Source organism: Equus caballus, chromosome 13 (genome assembly GCF_041296265.1).
Source record: "Equus caballus isolate H_3958 breed thoroughbred chromosome 13, TB-T2T, whole genome shotgun sequence".
Taxonomy (NCBI): Eukaryota; Metazoa; Chordata; class Mammalia; order Perissodactyla; family Equidae; genus Equus; species Equus caballus.
This window is the reverse complement of record NC_091696.1, coordinates 27,811,663-27,827,813: the sequence shown is the minus strand read 5'-3', so window position 1 is coordinate 27,827,813 and position 16,151 is coordinate 27,811,663. Positions and strand designations below refer to the sequence as shown.

The 16,151-nt window shown below is 48.3% G+C and overlaps 1 protein-coding gene across 10 annotated transcripts in view; it reads left to right on the top strand.

The window, feature by feature from the left end:
• Nucleotides 1-16,151, top strand: part of CALN1 (calneuron 1) — a 521,933-nt gene that overhangs the window by 7,697 nt on the left and 498,085 nt on the right. For 3 of the 10 annotated variants that reach the window (XM_023655516.2, XM_070231765.1, XM_070231767.1), the window contains exon 1: nt 2,620-2,923. The exons of 5 other annotated variants lie outside the window; for them this stretch is intronic. Coding sequence is in view for 2 of the 5 variants with exons in the window: in XM_070231765.1 (XP_070087866.1) it covers nt 2,887-2,923 (37 nt within the window). In the remaining 3 variants the exon portion in view is untranslated. Of the gene's footprint in view, nt 1-2,619; nt 2,924-16,151 lie in introns of those variants that run through there. 2 more of the 10 variants (XM_070231771.1, XM_070231769.1) reach the window with 2 other exon arrangements.

Sequence of the window (16,151 nt, the reverse complement as noted above, 5' to 3'; positions counted from 1 at the left end):
GGCCTCCTGGGTTGTATTCTGATAAGCTTATTTTGTAGAAGTCTGATAAAGTTAAGTCCCTGCATATGGGAAGGAAGAGAGTGGACGTTCCCACTTGCCTGTCACCAGAGAACAGGCAGGTCATCATTTGGGCCAAAGGGCGCGAACAGTGGAGCTTAGACAGGAGGGGAGGGAACACCTCCTTCTCTCTGGGCCGCAGGCTCTTCCGTTTGGGCTTGAAGAGGTCAGCACGTCAAGAGGGCACCTTCTGGTGGTGGATGCTGCAGACAACCTCTCCTTCCCTACTCAGCGGGGGGCTGCAGCAGAGCTGAGTAAGCCATTCACTGCCTGTGCCCAAGGGCCTTGGCTTCCTTTAACTCTCTAGGCTCATAGCCTGTTTATCCAAAGAATCCAGCCTGGTCTTAGTTCTGTCCTGAGAAAGAAGACTTGAACTGTCGCCCATGAGTCCATCGTGGTGGTAGCAGGTTAACGTGGGGAGCATGTGTACTTCAAGACTACTCCAAGCGAAAGGGTGTCTAGGCCACTCTTCCTCCCCTATGTAAGCATTCTGTTTGTTGCCAGTCTCAGAAATGCGGGGCTTGAATTTATTAATGAAAACTGGGAAGAAGACCCTCGGGGTTGCCGGGGGCGGTAGGAGTAGAACTTGGAATTCCCCTCCAGACATTTCTGTGTCAAGTGGTTCTTTTCGGCATCTCTCTGCTGTGCCAGCCTCTGTCGGTCCCAGAGTCCATCCTCCTCGGAGATGCCCGTGCGGTGCCAGAGGGCTCTGGAGTTGTGAGTCTGTGGGAACACTCTTCATGCCAGGCACACATCTCCCACTCCGCCCCCAGCCCCAATCGCACCATTTCTCTTGCTCGCTTCATTTAAAAGTGAGAGAAGATGCCATATGCAAGTGTCCCGGGAAGATGGAGACAAGAAATTACATTGAAGTCATGTCTAAACGGGTGATAGCAGATTCTTTGCTGACAAGGTTGTTATTGCCAGTAGGTGTGAGGGCGCTGGGCATGTGAGGGGAGGAGGAGGATGCTGGGCAGGGGTTAAGTGTGCACAGAGAGAGATTTGGGGGAAAGGTGGGGAGACACTGCAGTCGTCAGTGATTTTACCTAAGGCTCAGCTGGACTCCAAAGTGCTGTCTCTTTCTGACCTTTGCCAGCCTGAGCTGGCTGCATGCAGGATCCATCTCTCAGAGGAGAGGCTGTGATCAGGAAGAATATGTCCACCACAGTCCATCCCTCATTGACTCTGAGGCCCTTGGAGATTATCCTGTGTAGTGTTTCTCAAGATTTTTTAGCACAAGCCCTCTGCAGTGTGCTGTCCCCACCAGCCAAGAGGATTTGGTGTTTAGGTGACGGAATGTGCTTTCTAAAAGTCTGTGTGTCTCCCTTCTTGCTTCCCCTCTCTGTTAAGAGCATTGCTGGCTTTGTTCAACACTGTCATTTTACAAATGAGAAAATCCAGGCTCAGGATGGGGAGGGGGTCACACATATGCTCATAGCAGAGCTGGGTGGGATCTCAAGGTCTCCCCCCATCCCACAGCTCAGCTCCCTCCTAGACATCCCCCAGCACTCGCTCCAAGGTGGGGCCCCGAGTCTGGTGAGCCCCACTTGGCCAGACTTACTGTGAGTGCTTACTAGGGAAAAACGGTATTAAAAATATCGCCCAAGGTGCTACTGTATTGGCTAAAGAAACAACACAGAAAAATCAACTCCATGGCATGAATGCCAAGCATGGGATAGGGAGATGGGAAGCCAGAAGGGAGAGAGCTGCAGAAGGATGGCTCCTGCCCCCAGCTTCCTTGGGTACTGCTAAGATCAGCCTCCCTGCATGCCCTTCGAGGTTCAGCTTTGCTCACCTGGCAGTATGAGGATGAGGCACTGAGGTCTTACCCAAGGTGAAGCTCCACAATAGACCAGCAGGAGCAAGTGGAAAGAGGCTGTGTGGCCAGGGCCCATCCGGGGCTCATGGTCTTGAATTGAAACTATCCCTGACATAGAGCCCTGCTCTCAGACAGGCAGCCTGAGAGGCAGGGAACTCCCCACATGGGTTTGCTCTCCCCTTTGTACCCCCACCACCCTAGCCCAGGCTCCCTCCTGGCCATGCTCTGTGTCACAACTATTTATCTTGGTGATCTACTTGTAAAACACAGGGGTGTAGACAGGGCATCTGGCTGGCTGCAGGTACTGTGCCTTTGCCTCTGCATGTCTAGAAGATAGGCGTGTGTGCGTACATGGACAGACATGAGTATGTGCACGGGCAGACGTGTGCATGCAAAGGCATGTGCGTGTACAGGGCAGGCATGTGTGTTCATGGCAGATGTGTGCATGTGGCTTATTTGGTGGCTGTCATCCAGGCAGGCATGCTCTCAGTAGAGAGCACAGCAGAGACCATACTTTCCACTTTGCTGGGCACTGTCCGTGCAGCCCCATGTCAAGAGGGGGAGCTCCTGATGCCACCTGCACCCAAGGAGCCCAGCCTTTCTCCTTGGTTTGGGAGACAGCGTGTAGGGCACTGGCTCTCATTCAGGTGGGCAATGCCTAGGTCCACGGCCCTGAGGTTGTGATTCAAACCACGCAGCCCAAGACCCCCAGTGTTACTGGCCGTACTTTTCCACTTTCACAGCTCCGTTTCCTCACTGAGGTGAGAGGTCTGCGGGAAGCTGTTCCAGTAGCCAAGAGCAGTGGCTGGAGCAGCCGCAACGGCAGCAGCAGGAGCAGCACTGGCACCCTCCAAATTGGGACTCTAGCCCTTTAAATCTGCTCAGTTACCAAAAAAGAAGAGGCATCAGACCCTGTTAATTAAAGCTCGTCCGTCCCGGTCCATCATTCCGAGGAGCTGCAGTGCTCTGCTCCTTCCTGATGGCTTAGAAATTCTCCTTAACTCCCAGCCATGGATCTTGGCGAATTTCCCCCGGGATCAGCAGGAGGTATGATCCTTGTCGATGGCACTCTGGGGCTTGTGTGGCTCTAAATCGATAATGCAACTGACTGCATGGACGCTGCCTGGCCCCCCTTGCTTTCCCTCTTCCCCTCCGCCTCCTCTCCAATTTCCAAGCTTGTGTTTAGTTGAGATGAAGCAAGTTGTCGTGGGTTTCGGAGAAAGGGGAGGGGTCAAGGGGGTCTGGAGGTAACTCCTAACGTGTTTGTTTTGGCCTTGGCTTCACCCAGCTGCCAAAGTGGCTTGGAGGAGCTTGGAAACGTGTTTCTTCAAGCTTGGGCTCATGCAAACCCATTTCCTCCTGGCTGAGTCCCTTCCCTCAGGTTATAATTAAAAGGGCAGAACCCTGACTGGTCTTGCTTCTTAAATCAGTGACCTGCCACTTGGTCAGTCTGAAGATGTCTGTGTGGCTGTTCCCCTGTGTTATTGGAAAACTCATTCCATGCAACTTTATGTTCGTAAATTGTCCTGGCAGGAACACGGCGCTGTCACCTGGCCTCCAGTCTCGCCGTCCCTTTGCTTTGATGCTGGAAGATTAAATCCTTGCTGTAGGATTTCAGGAATTCATAGTCTTTTCCCTGTGCCTTTTGAGGAAACTCACTTCTAGCCGAGTCTAAGGTTCTGTTGAAAAGAGTTGTTTTTATTCAGGAATCTGTTCCAGCCTGGCAGAGAGAGGGAGGAAATTGATCTTCTTTTCCGTTGCATTTTGTAAATTGTACTCGGGCCCAGAGAACATCTATCTGCAAATCCTTCATTGATTTGTTTTCGCCCCCACAGCTTCCTTCTGGGTGAAATGCTCTTCTAGAGTCATACCCGAAGGAAAGGTTTCCTTTCAGTCAGCTTGACACGACTTCACAGATGTCCCTGAAAGCCAGGCCCTGGCAGAGGGAACCATTGTTCCTCATCGTCCTGAGTAACAATCCCCAGGAGCCCAGAACGTGGGTCCCTGTGCCTTGAGGGAGAGCGTCCCGGGCTTCCGGTCCCCCGAGAAGAGGAGCTTGGAAGAGAAAGCCCTTTCACTGATTTTTCCAGGGGCTTTAATACACTCTGGATGATTAACATTGCTTCTCAAGTCTTGAAAGGGATCTGAGCCAAAACACAGCTCACGGAAGTGGGGATTTCCCCCAAAGTTATTGCCTGTAGAGTCCTAAACTGTTTACACAACAGTAGTTTACGGTGTGTGCAGCTAAATCCTTTCCAGGCCCCCAGCGAAGGGTGGGAACTTCTCTGAGGGAAAGTTGTGGAAGCTGGCATATCTGCCTCTCACACACTGTGGGTGCGATGTGATTCATATTCTCAGAATAATAACACTCTCAGCTGTGGCAGAAATGCTCTGCCTAGGAGAGACTATTCAAAGCCTACCAATGAAGCACCTTTGATGCAATTCCTCATCACTGTGCCCATCGGTGGATTCGTGTGATAATTTGAAGATTCTGGGGGAGGGACCCAGGGAGAGGTGTTTCCTGGAAACAAAAAGCCACAGTGGAAGCAGGGTGAGGGCAGCCCCACACAGGAAGAAGAGAGAGGCCGTGGGAGGCGGCAGTGTGGGCTTGGGGCCTCTTCCAGGCTTTGTCTGCAGCTGGTCTGTGAAATGGCTTCTTTGAGGGTCAGCTCTCACTGGAGTTAGGGCTGTAAGCCAAAGTGTGGCCACAGTGAGCAGGGGTCTCCCCTGAGCTCCTGCTTCTCCCTCCACTCCCTGGGGTCTGAGCGTGCTAGGCCCTCTGCCTCTCCGTGCACTGTGGCCCAAGTGTTAACACCCTTCTGCTTTCTAGGGGAAGCCAAAAGCCCCTGGCCCTCACAAAATCCCTCCCAGAGTAGGGAGAGGCCTGGCATAGATGTCGCTCACTGTGTCCTTGGACTGGCGATGCCTGTTAACAATAAGTGAACACGTAGACTGTTCCTTTACGTCAACTTTTCTTTTCAACTTAATGATATGTGTTTATGTGTGCTTCATTTGTAAATTTATTGGATGGCAGTTGGCTTTCAAGGAGCTGTAAACAGATCCCAGTAGAGTTTGTTTAGACTTGGCGACTTTGTACAGTTCTGTGGGCCGTGGGTATTCTTTTCATGGCCTTAGAGGGTGTTCCTATTACCAAGGTGCTGGCGTGTAAAGGGCATGGCCTTCAGGGAATGACAGATGTCACTGGAATCTTAGCTCCACCACTTTTTAGACTGTGGCCTGGGCCGCTTATCTAGTCTCACTGAGTCTCAGTTTCTTCATCTGTAATGTGGTAAAGTTGCCAGGATTAAATGGAATAATTTAGCTGGAGTCTGTGCCTGCAGCAGGTACAAAAGAAATCGCTACTCTTTGCTTCCAGTGAAGGCAGATGCCTTCAGTTCAGTAAACCATAACACGAAGTGTGGAACCATTTAAATAGCTCCAATGGCTCCTTCACGGACCCTTGGACAGTGCCTTCTCTGAGGGTAGAGACGACCTCTTCCATGTCACCACACCTCCCCCAAAGGCTGGCGCAGGGCCTGGCATGGCACCGAAACTACGTAGAAGTTTATTGAATGAATACATGATGGTCTGTGGACATTTAACCTTCAACGTAGGTGATTTTTAATGACTAAATGAAACCAGCTCTCATTCAGTTTACTTTAGAAATGCTGCTAAGCCAGACAGATCAAGGAGTCCCATGACTATAATAAATTTGGGCTAAAATGTGTCTTTTTTGTGGGGAAATTTGAACCGTAATAAAAAACTTCTCCTGCACTAGGACATGCACCAGGTGCCTGTAGACTCCAGGAGTGTCCTTGAAGCCATTCTGATTGCTGAGTGTCAAGGTGACTTCTGCTTTCCCTCATCATGTGCTTCTCCCTCTTTTTTATGCTTTGAAGAAAAGAAGCTCTGAAAAGGGAAATCAGCTCTGTCACTCTGCCGTGTGAACAAGTTAATCTATATACTGATCCATGAATCAGTAAGATGAGCTGTATGTCGACAGTACTTATTGGGGAAAGTCATTGATTTAATAAATGTTTACCAAAGATAATAATAATAATAACATTCACCAAGCGTCTCCTTGGCTAGGGGCTGGAGGTACCAACTGGAGGGTGACAGCACCTCTGCTCTCAAGTAGGTGGCAGACGAGTGAACAAATGAGTGAGACTGCTACAGGCTATGAGAGGCAAGGGTCCAGTGGACCATGGGAGCACAAGAGTGGGACCTACCCCAGCTTGGGCTCAGGTCAGCTTCTTGGGCTCAGGTCACTCATTTGGGTGACCCCCAAAATGAGTCCCAAAAGAGGTGACTTCTGAAGAGCATGCTTGGAAGAGGAGGTGGCACATGAGAAAACCAGATGTGGAAGAGCCACTGTAGGCGGTGGTGGGTCATTCCATCCAGCTGTGTTCTGGAGGGCAATGTGGTAATAGAGGAGGTCAGAAAGGTGGGCAGGGGCCAGACCCCAAAAGCCCTTTTGTGCTGGCAAAGGAGGGGACTTTCTTTGGAGGGAGATAAGAGTCACTGAGGGATTTTAAGCAAGAGAATCACTTGGGAAAATTGAATTCAACAAATATATATTAAGCATCAATCATAGTACCTAGAACACCGAGGATGCAACAGTGAACACAATAGACAGGAACCCCTGCCCCTGTGGAACCTTCATCCAGCAGGGAAGAGGAAAAGTAAGCAAGAGAAAGATAAATTGTAAATAGCATGTTAGGGAGAGAAATAAATCAGAGAAGGAGGATAGGGTGCAGGGACAGTGCTGGGGCCTGGGTGCGCACAATCTGAAGCAGGATGGAGGCAGAAGGAACTGTTGGAATAAAGACTCTTGGAGGTGTCGTAAGAACTTTGGCTTTTTACTTTGTGTGAGATGGAAGTTAACACTGGGTTCTGAGCAGAGGAGAGACATTTAAAAATGATCCTTCTAGAGGCCAGCCCAGTGGTGCAGCAGTTAAGTTCGCACGTTGTGCTTCAGTGGCCCAGGGTTCGCCAGTTCGGATCCCGGGTGCGGACCTACACACTGCTTGTCAAGCCATGTTGTTGCAAGCGTCCCACATATAAAGTAGAGCAAGATGGGCACAGATGTTAGCTCAGGGCCAGTCTTCCTCAGCAAAAAGGAGGAGGATTGGCAGTAGATGTTAGCTCAGGGCTAATCTTCCTCAAAAAAAAAAAAAAAGGAAAAAACAAAAAAAAAAAACCAAAGGGAAAAAAAGAAGATCTTTCTAACTACTGTGTTGAGAAAAGATTGTAGATGGGAAGGGTGGAAGCAGGAAGACCAGCCAGGAGGCAAAGACAAAATCTTGGTGAGGGCTGGCCTGGTGGCGCAGCGGTCAAGTGCACACGTTCTGCTTCAGTGGCCCAGGGTTCCCCAGTTTGGATCCCGGGTGTGGACATGGCACTGCTTAGCAAGCCGTGCTGTGGTAGGCGTCCCACATATGAAGTAGAGGAAGATGGGCATGGATGTTAGCTCAGGGACAGTCTTCCTCAGCAAAAAAGAGGAGGATTGGCAGTAGATGTTAGCTCAGGGCTAATCTTCCTCAAAAAAAAAAGAATCTTGGTGAGAGGGATGGTGACTGGACAAGGGGTAATGGTGGAGGTGTGAAAAGTGCTAGGATTCTGGACTTTTTTTCTTTTCTTCTTCTTCTTTTTTTTTTTTAGGATGGAGGCAATGGGATTTGCTGATGGATTGGGTGGTTGTGTGAGAGAAAGAGATGAGTCAAAGATGACTCAAGCTTCTTTGGCCTCCTATGGGGACGACTGTGGGTGGAACAGGTTTGGGGGAAGATCAGGAGTTCGGTGTTTCTCGTGTTAACTTTAAGATGTCTGCCGAGCATCCTGGCAGAGATGTTGAGTAGGCAGCCCTGAGTTCACAGCAGAGATCTGGGCTGGAGACAGCCTTGGGAGCCATCAGAGTACAGATGGTATTTAAAGCTTTATCAGATGAGATCATCAGGAGATGGATTACGGATGGCGAGGACAAGGACTGAATTCTGAGACATTACAACTATTTACAGCTTAAAGAGAGGAAGAGAAACCAATGAAGGAGCCTGAAGAAGAGGTGTCTCTCCTGTTTAACAGAATGCACCCCCTTCCTACCTTCTATCTCCTCTCCTCTCCTGGGAGTAGAGTCATAGGCCTCCCTCCGCATTTTCAACTTGTCCTTTCTCCTGGCTTCTTCCCGCCTCCTTCGAGACCTGCTCAGGTCTCTCTCATTTGAAAAGAACCTTCCTTGACTTCTAAGCCCTCTATTCACTGTTATCCTATTTTTCTATTTTTCTTTACAAATAAACTATTATTTCTTTCAACATTAATCAAACAACTATTATATGCTAGGCACGAAGGATATAGAGACAAAAAAATAGACTTTATTCTACTTGAAAGAATATCTATTTATTTCTACCTGTCTGCTTCCATCAAGCACTTTGGATAGCATTTTGGCTGTGTATATAGAATGAAATATAAAATATATAATCATAAACTAAGGATAAAAATTTTGTGCCAAGGAAAATACAATTTAGAATAGAAGAGCAGGATCAGGAAAAAAACCCAGAATATGCAAATAAAAGTTAAAGGGTGTATAAGGATATAACAGAGGGCCAGCCCCACGGCCTAGTCATTAACTTTGGTGTGCTTCGCTTCAGCGGCCCAGGTTCAGTTCTCAGGAAAGGACTCACACCACTTGTTGGCAACCATGCTGTGGTGGCAACACACATACAAAATAGAGGAAGATTGGAACGGATGTTAGCTCAGGGTGAATCTTCCTCAGCAAAAAAAAAAAAAAAAAAAGATATAATTGAGCCACCAATCTGATCAGCACTTCCTGCTCAGAAAAAGGAAAATGGGAATTCCTTTAAAAATTTACTGAAGTATAATATACACCCCCCAAATTTTCATGTCATAATTATGTGGCCCCATACATTTTTGAAAACTAACACCCTATCTAAGCAGCACCCAGATCGAGAAGTCAGACATGATTTGCACCCAAGACTCCCCTCACCCTTTGTAGTCATTTCTGATCAGTGTTCCCCACAGGGGCTGATGTGATTGATTTGCCTGTTTCAAACTTTTGGGGAATTGCTTTTTGAGTGCCAGTGTCCATGAGATGATATGCTAGTTCCTCAAGGAAAACAAAAGTTTTCTGGCATTTAATTCTAAAAGAATATTTTCTTCTGGAGTTTCCTTTAAGAGACACTGGAAAAATTAGGTAGACTAAACGTTGTCTATGTCCAACATATGTTGGGTAGCATACATATACATGTGCGCGCAGAATGAAACATAAGATGCAAAATTATAAACTAAGGGTAAAAAGGGGAAAAGAGAGGCAGTTATTTAAGCATGACTGGAAGCTGACCAGAGACAGTCAGAAGGTAGAATATGGAGAGAATGGGGTTAAATGCCAGAGAGATCACGCAACCCAGGAGCTGGGGAGCAGCCTTCCAACCTGGACAGTAGCAGGTGACTAGCAAAGTTTCCTCCAGTGACGAGGCAGGAGCCAGGTTGGGGGAGGTCAAGGAAGGAACTGGAGCTTTGAGGTGATAGCTTTGAGTGGAGACAGCTCTTTCAAGAAGGGCCATTCTTGTGGGAAGGAGAGAGGGTGGCAGGCAGAGGGAGGGTGCTGTTTATTTCTCAATAGAATGGGAGAGACTTAATCATGTTCTTGGAGAAAGAGGTAGTCCAGAGACGTTGGAGAGAGAAAAGAAAATTAAAGAAGCAAGGACCGAGGTGGTAAATGCTCATATTGTGCACACACACACTAACACACACACACATACACACACTCAACCTAACTTGGTTTCTCACTCTCTTTAACTTCTCCTGGTCATAGACCCGTCTTCTTAGCATTGTTCTCTTTTGTTCCGAGGCTAAGATGCCCTTAGCAACCACACACCCAAGTGGGGGCTCTAGGATGTGTCCACTCGGGCCTCTCCCTGTAGAGGGGGGGACTGTGGGGTATCTGCTGGACTTAATTTCAGCCATCAGTTCCAGAATGGCAGGGATGCAGGAGGCCTTAGTGAGTGTCCAGCTCGTGTCATTATTTTCCACATGAAGAAACTGAGGCCCGAGTTTTCCTGGCAAGGTGGAGACAGTAGCGGCAGAGCTAACCCACAGACCTCTGGACGGCTCCTTCAACAGCATTTCCAGAACTCTCCCTCTTGATCCCTCAAACCTGAATTTTTCTCAAATTTCAGCATGCATCAAAATCACCTGGAGGGTTTGTTAAGCCATAGATTCCCTGGGTCCCACCCCCAGAATATCAAATTCAGTAAGTCTGGGGTGGAGCTGAAAGTTTGCGTCTCCAACTGGTGGCCACACTTTGAGAACACTGCTGGGGAGGTGCTGTAGGCAGGGGAGGCAGTAGGAAGGAGGAGAGAGGGAGGGAGGAAAGCTGGACCTGGCCCTTAGGAGTGTTTCCTTTGGGCTGATCTCATTTCCCTCAGGTTGGGCCTGAATGAGGCAGGGGTGGGCAGCTGCCAGCCTGAGAAGATGAGCCATTCCACCTTCTAGCCGCCAAAAGATCCAAGGAATGCAGTGGGGCAGGCTGCGCTCTGAGACTAATCCCAGCAGAGCAAGGCTGTCCTTAAACACAGCACAGTCCGGGCTATTCCATCGCTCCGGCCTGTCTCTGGGGGAGAAAATCACAGGGAATCCCACTGGCTGCTCGGACCCAGGCTGGGACTCCCAGATGACACTCCACTTCCAGCCAATTCTGAGGGCTGCTTGCCCTCCCCTATGCCCAAGGAAAGGAGGGGCACCTAGCTGGGTGTGACCCAAGGTTTTTCCTCTGCATATTCCATTATCTGGGCGCTCAGAGCATATGTCAAGTGAATTCTGTGTCTCTGGCAGGTTATTACGCACTGAATTAGTGTGGTGAAATAAAAACTATAATAAAGCTGTACCAGACTCTTAAATTGTTAAAATTTATTATAAAATGTGCATAGTTATTAACTGATTTTTGCCTGTGTGCGTTTGCCTGCGCCTGAAGCCAAAGAAGATGAAAAGTGACTCTGTCAGAAGGAGGCCGAGAGTTGGCTCCTGGAATTCTCCAGAGAGTCCCAATGGGGCAGCAAATTCACAAATTCACGGAGAACACCACTGGCCTCTCACTGATGGCTGCTGCTTCTCCCTGGCGCCGCCTGGGGCTCTCCAGGCTGCACGTCACAGGCCCACGGGAGGAAGCCCGTCTGTCCACTGCAAGGAGGTCCCGGGAGGGCGGAGGGAGGGGTGGATAAATGGGGCCTCGAGTTTCACTGGCATGTTTACAATCAGGAGGCCTGATTATTCACCCCCTCTAATCTGGGGACCGAATGTTCGAGCTCAGGAAAGCTGCCGCAGATGGGCTTCCACCACATTCTCTTCTGCCATATCCGCAGGCCTGTTTCCTATTCTGGCTTTTGAGAACTAAATGAAGGTGCCAGATTTTCCTCAGCTCAGCTAAGGCTGTTTCCTGATTGGTCCATCACCAAGGAGCTGGTCGCTGGGCTGTCTGGGTCTCCCAAGGATTCTCCAGAAATGAAGTTAGGGTGTTTTCCTTGCTCTCAACTCTGGGGGAATTTGGAGGATGATGTTTTCTCTGTTGTAGAGAGAGATGCTCTGTAGGATGGAGGCAGGCGCCTAACTCCCAATGCATAATTTGAATCAAGTCCCAGGTCTTTTTTTTTTTAATTATTATTATTAAAGATTGGCCCTGAGCTAATATCTGTTGCCAATCTTCTCTTTTTTTTTCTTCTTCTTCTCCCCAAAGCCCTCCAGTACATAGTTGTATATTCTAGTTGTAGGTCCTTCTTGTTCTGCTATGTGGGATGCCCCCTCAGCACGGCTTGATGAGCGGTGCTAGGTCCGTGCCCAGGATGCGAACCAGCAAAACCCTGGGCCGCCGGGGTGGAGTGTGCGAACGACCCCCCACCCCGGGTGGCTGTCTTGACCCTGGCTCCAACCCCTTACAGGTGCTTTTGAGCGGATGGCGGCATCCTCACTGGATGAGGATAGAAGATAACAAGATTACATGAATATGTAATAAAGTGAAATCTAGTTAGTTCATCAGCATCATCTCTTTGGCCAGGCAGAGTGATTTCCTAGTTTTAACAGACAGTGAAATTGCTGATGTGTGAGCTGATGCCTGCTAAAATAGATCATACAGTGGCCAATCTGAGAGAGCCATGGTGCACTGCAGACACCCCACGTTTAGGATCCATTTATATGTTCTCCACCTTGTTCCAGAAAGAATGCGAGGCAGTTTGCAAAGATGCATACCCAATTGCAAGACATAATTAAATGAAAAATAAATGGGCAAAGAAAATAAGACAAAAGGAAAACAAGACAGAGGAAGCAAGAATGCAGCCAGGAATGAGGTTAGGACACAAAATTCATGACATCAGACCCTGTGTATTTGCTAGAGGTGGAACTCTGGGGCAGCCCTGAGCTTTCTCTCAAGTAACACAGAGAGGGAAACAGTCTCTTGATGCAGACCCAGGGTCCATGCAAACCAGCTGCTCAGGGGAAGCACAGCTATTCCTGTTACTGGAGGCAGAGAGAAATATTCCGCATGGGTCCTCAAAGAGAGGACACCGTGTAATGCACCAAGCAGTGTCCTGAACTGCCTTATAGTCCATATGGCAAGGAGTTTAATAAGATTGTCTCTTCTAACATTCCTCAAGGTAGGGGGGATAGCTGGGAGACAGAGCTGCCCCAAAACACTCTCTGAAGGTCTGACTCAATCTTAGTCAGAGTTTAGATTATCTATGATAGGTTGTCTTTCCTTCAAGTCATTTTCCATAATGAGTGATTCCATGGTGTGGTGTTAGAGGCTGCCACAGTGTTTAAGGTGTGTGTTTGTGTGTGACAGGGGGATGGTAAAGGATGGGGATGCAATGAGGGTTTGTAGACTCCAAACCTTCAGCTTTGTTGCTGTCATTTTTCATATTGAGGTCCCTTATAAGATTTACTTGAAGAAAGGGGTCCCCCATAACCAGTAATAGCTTTAAAAACCATGGTTTAGAAAAATGGGTCAACTTAATTTGATGGGCGGTTGTTCTCCCAATGGTGTGAGCATTGGGCAATGAATTTTGAGGTAATTCTCCTTGACAAGTACTTGGAGGGCGGCTGCCCTGGGCTGCTGGTTGGGTACAACCCCATATGCTTTAACAGTTGGTGGAGCTGGAGGTGGCACTGCATCCTCTTATGGAAACTGAGGAGGTGACCAGGACACCTGCCTGAACAGAGCCCTATTCAGGATGCAGCTACTGCCAGACCGTTGTCTCTTCCGATTGGTTGGTGCTCCTCTAGCGTCTGTTTTGATTGGTGAGTGCCAGTACCCTATGGGTTGTTTCACATTTTGAATATCACCCTGCCTGTAGCAGGGATGAGAAACTCCTCAAGGAGAGTTTGGGGTCCCACGTAGAGTCCAGACCAAGTGTCTAATGACTCCCCAAACTCTGACTGTGGCAGCAAAATTTAATCTAGGAAAAATTTAAACATTTACCTCAGTGATAAACTTCCCCATAAAAACCCATTTTATTTAACCTTAGACATCATGATTTCCTCTGATATTATCTGGGACACAAATTAAACACCTAGGTCCTGGAATGAGCTAACTTTATATGCATATTTTTGTCTCTAAGGCAGTTAAATGATGTAAAATGTTTTCTGAAAAAATGATGACATTGGGTTTCAGAATAGCTGATCCACATGCTTTCTTTTTGGCAGTAATTGGAGATCAAAGCCATTCTCTATAGCAGCCACTACTGACTCATGACCATAAAACATGCCCTCTGTTCAAAAGAGAATAACGTTCTCTGTCAGTGTTCGGTTCATCTAGGAGGGACCTCAAGTCATAAAGATAGAAAATAAGGAGGAGAAAATACAATCCTGCTTTACACCACGTTCATATTTTGCGGTGCCTTCTATGCACCATTTGCTACTCTAGGAGCTGGGGAAAGAACAGGAACAGTACTGATTAGGTTCCTGCTCCTACAGAGCTCACATTCCAGGGGTGAAAGACACACAATAAAAATTTAGCAAGTATTTCTTTTTATAACTTCGAGCTAATTCCAATATCTTAACCAGCTTGAGGTTGGTGTCCATCAATTGCCTTTTCTCTTGAGTTCAGATCCCATTTTCCTGTTTGTATGTCTAGTAATTTTGAATTGTGTGCTGGACTTTGTGAATGATACATGGTGGAGACTCTGGGTTCTGTTATGAGCATCTGAAGAGTATCAACTTGTTTTCAGTTTGTCTGTTTTAGCAGGCAGTTAGCTTGACTCTGCAGCAGCTGAGATGTCCACTCAGTTCTCTGAGGCTTAGCTGGGTGGCTGGAGTCTGCCCTGGGGGTAGATTTTGGGCTTAATTAGAGGCCTGCTAGAGTCACTGACGCTATTTGGGTCTCCTCCCTGTGACTCTCTCCTTTCTGGTTCGTCTCTCATCCTTTCTAGCTGCTGGCGATGCCCGGAACTTTGTCTTCTGGTTCCTCAACAGTAAGACTTCAGTTTCAGCCTCACAGGTCACTGATGGGGTGCTGCCCTCAGGTGAAAACCATAAAAATGAGAAATCACCCGGCACCTTTTCCTCTTCCAAATATCAACTCCCCTTCAGTTTCTTCCTGCTTTTAGTCAGTCTCAGTGCCTTTTGAGCATTGTCATTTAGATATTGCCCAGAATTTATGATTGTTATTTGTAGGAGAGTTGGTCTCATATGAGCTACTTTGCAATCATTAGAAGTAGATCTCCCAAATTTAGCAAATAAATAGATAGATAAATAGGTAAGATCATTTCAGATGGTGATAAATGCTATGATAGAAAAACGTAGGACAGAGAGTGTCTGGAGCGTGCGGTGAAGGGGCCCTTCACCTGAGTGATTGAGGAGGGACTCTCTTAGGAGGTGACATGGAACTGAGACCTGAATGATAAGGAGAAGCTCATGGATCTGGGCATGAGCACACCAGACGGAGCATCAGGCATACAAATGCTGCAGTAAGAAGGAGCATGGTGTGTTAAGAGGCAGGGATTAGGTGGTGGGACAAGAGAGCGGGTGGTCAGAGAGATGGGCAGCAGCTAGATCCCACAGGGCCTCGCAGACTATGGTAAGGCATTGGCATTTTATTCTACAGATGAGGAGAAACCTTGGGAGGATTTTTAAGCAAGGCATGATGTGATCTATTTTATGCTTTCAAAAGATTGCTCCAGCTCTGGGGAGAACAGGCAGCAATGGAAACAGGTTGCCCTGGTCATCTGGTTCGGGGAGGACAGAGGCTTGGGCAAGAGTGACAGCCCGCAACAGGCCCCACCCACTGTGGGCAATGGCCCGAGCAGTGGAGAGTCTGAATGAGCAGCAAACATCAGGGGTCAGTGCTGAGCATAGCTGGTCACTGTCCTCATGATGCAGGCTCAGGGAGCTGAGGAGTGGAAAGAAAGATTTCTTGGACTCTCAAGGTCTGGTAGTAGTGCTCCTCTATTTAGAGAATAGCATGGGGACAGGAGCCATGGGCAGTCAAGAGCTGCAATGGGTTGAGGGTAGGGCTAAATTTATAAGACATAGGTATGTGAGTTATTTCTTTACAAGACAAAGGAAAGATCATGTAAAAACGTCATTAAAATGGTATCAGAGCAGGTGGGGTCTGGTTATTGGGTGGTCCTATAACTTTGGATAGGAATCAGGTTGAATCAGGACGTCCTACACTTCCCGGAGGATGATATAGATCGGTATGTAGGGCAGGATGCCCTGGGCTTCCCTCCCTGGGGCAGCCTTGATCCTCATCACCCAGAACAAAGGCCTGGTGAGGCTGACCAAAGTGGCTCCTAAGATACCACTCCTAGGGTGATAAATTCAGCCCAGTGGTCACAGCCTCTGCCCAGCCCTGCCTTCCTCTCTGTGAGCCTGGCCTGGGAAGTTTGGCTCACAGAATTCAAGTGGAGAGCCAGCAGGCACTAGATGGGCTGCCAGCCTCCTCAGGCTGGGCAGGGCCAGGCTACACACAGTCTGGTCCCTCAGTCAGGCAAGGCTCTTCCCTTTAGTCCCCGGGTCAGCGGACTCAAGCCTGGACCTCATATCCTGCCACGCATTCTTCACTTTCTGGAAGACAGTAGCAGAAAATCCCTCCTGGTTTCCCAGCCTAAGCTGGGGTGCCAACACAGCCCAACAGAGAAGCCCCCAACTGGGGCAGCAGCTTGCTTTCAGTCTGAGGCATTTTGCTCCCTCTCAGCTGGCATTCTTGACGTGTTTGGCTCCCTCAGAGGGTACCCTAAAGGGAGGAAGATTACAATTATTGGAACCTCTTCCC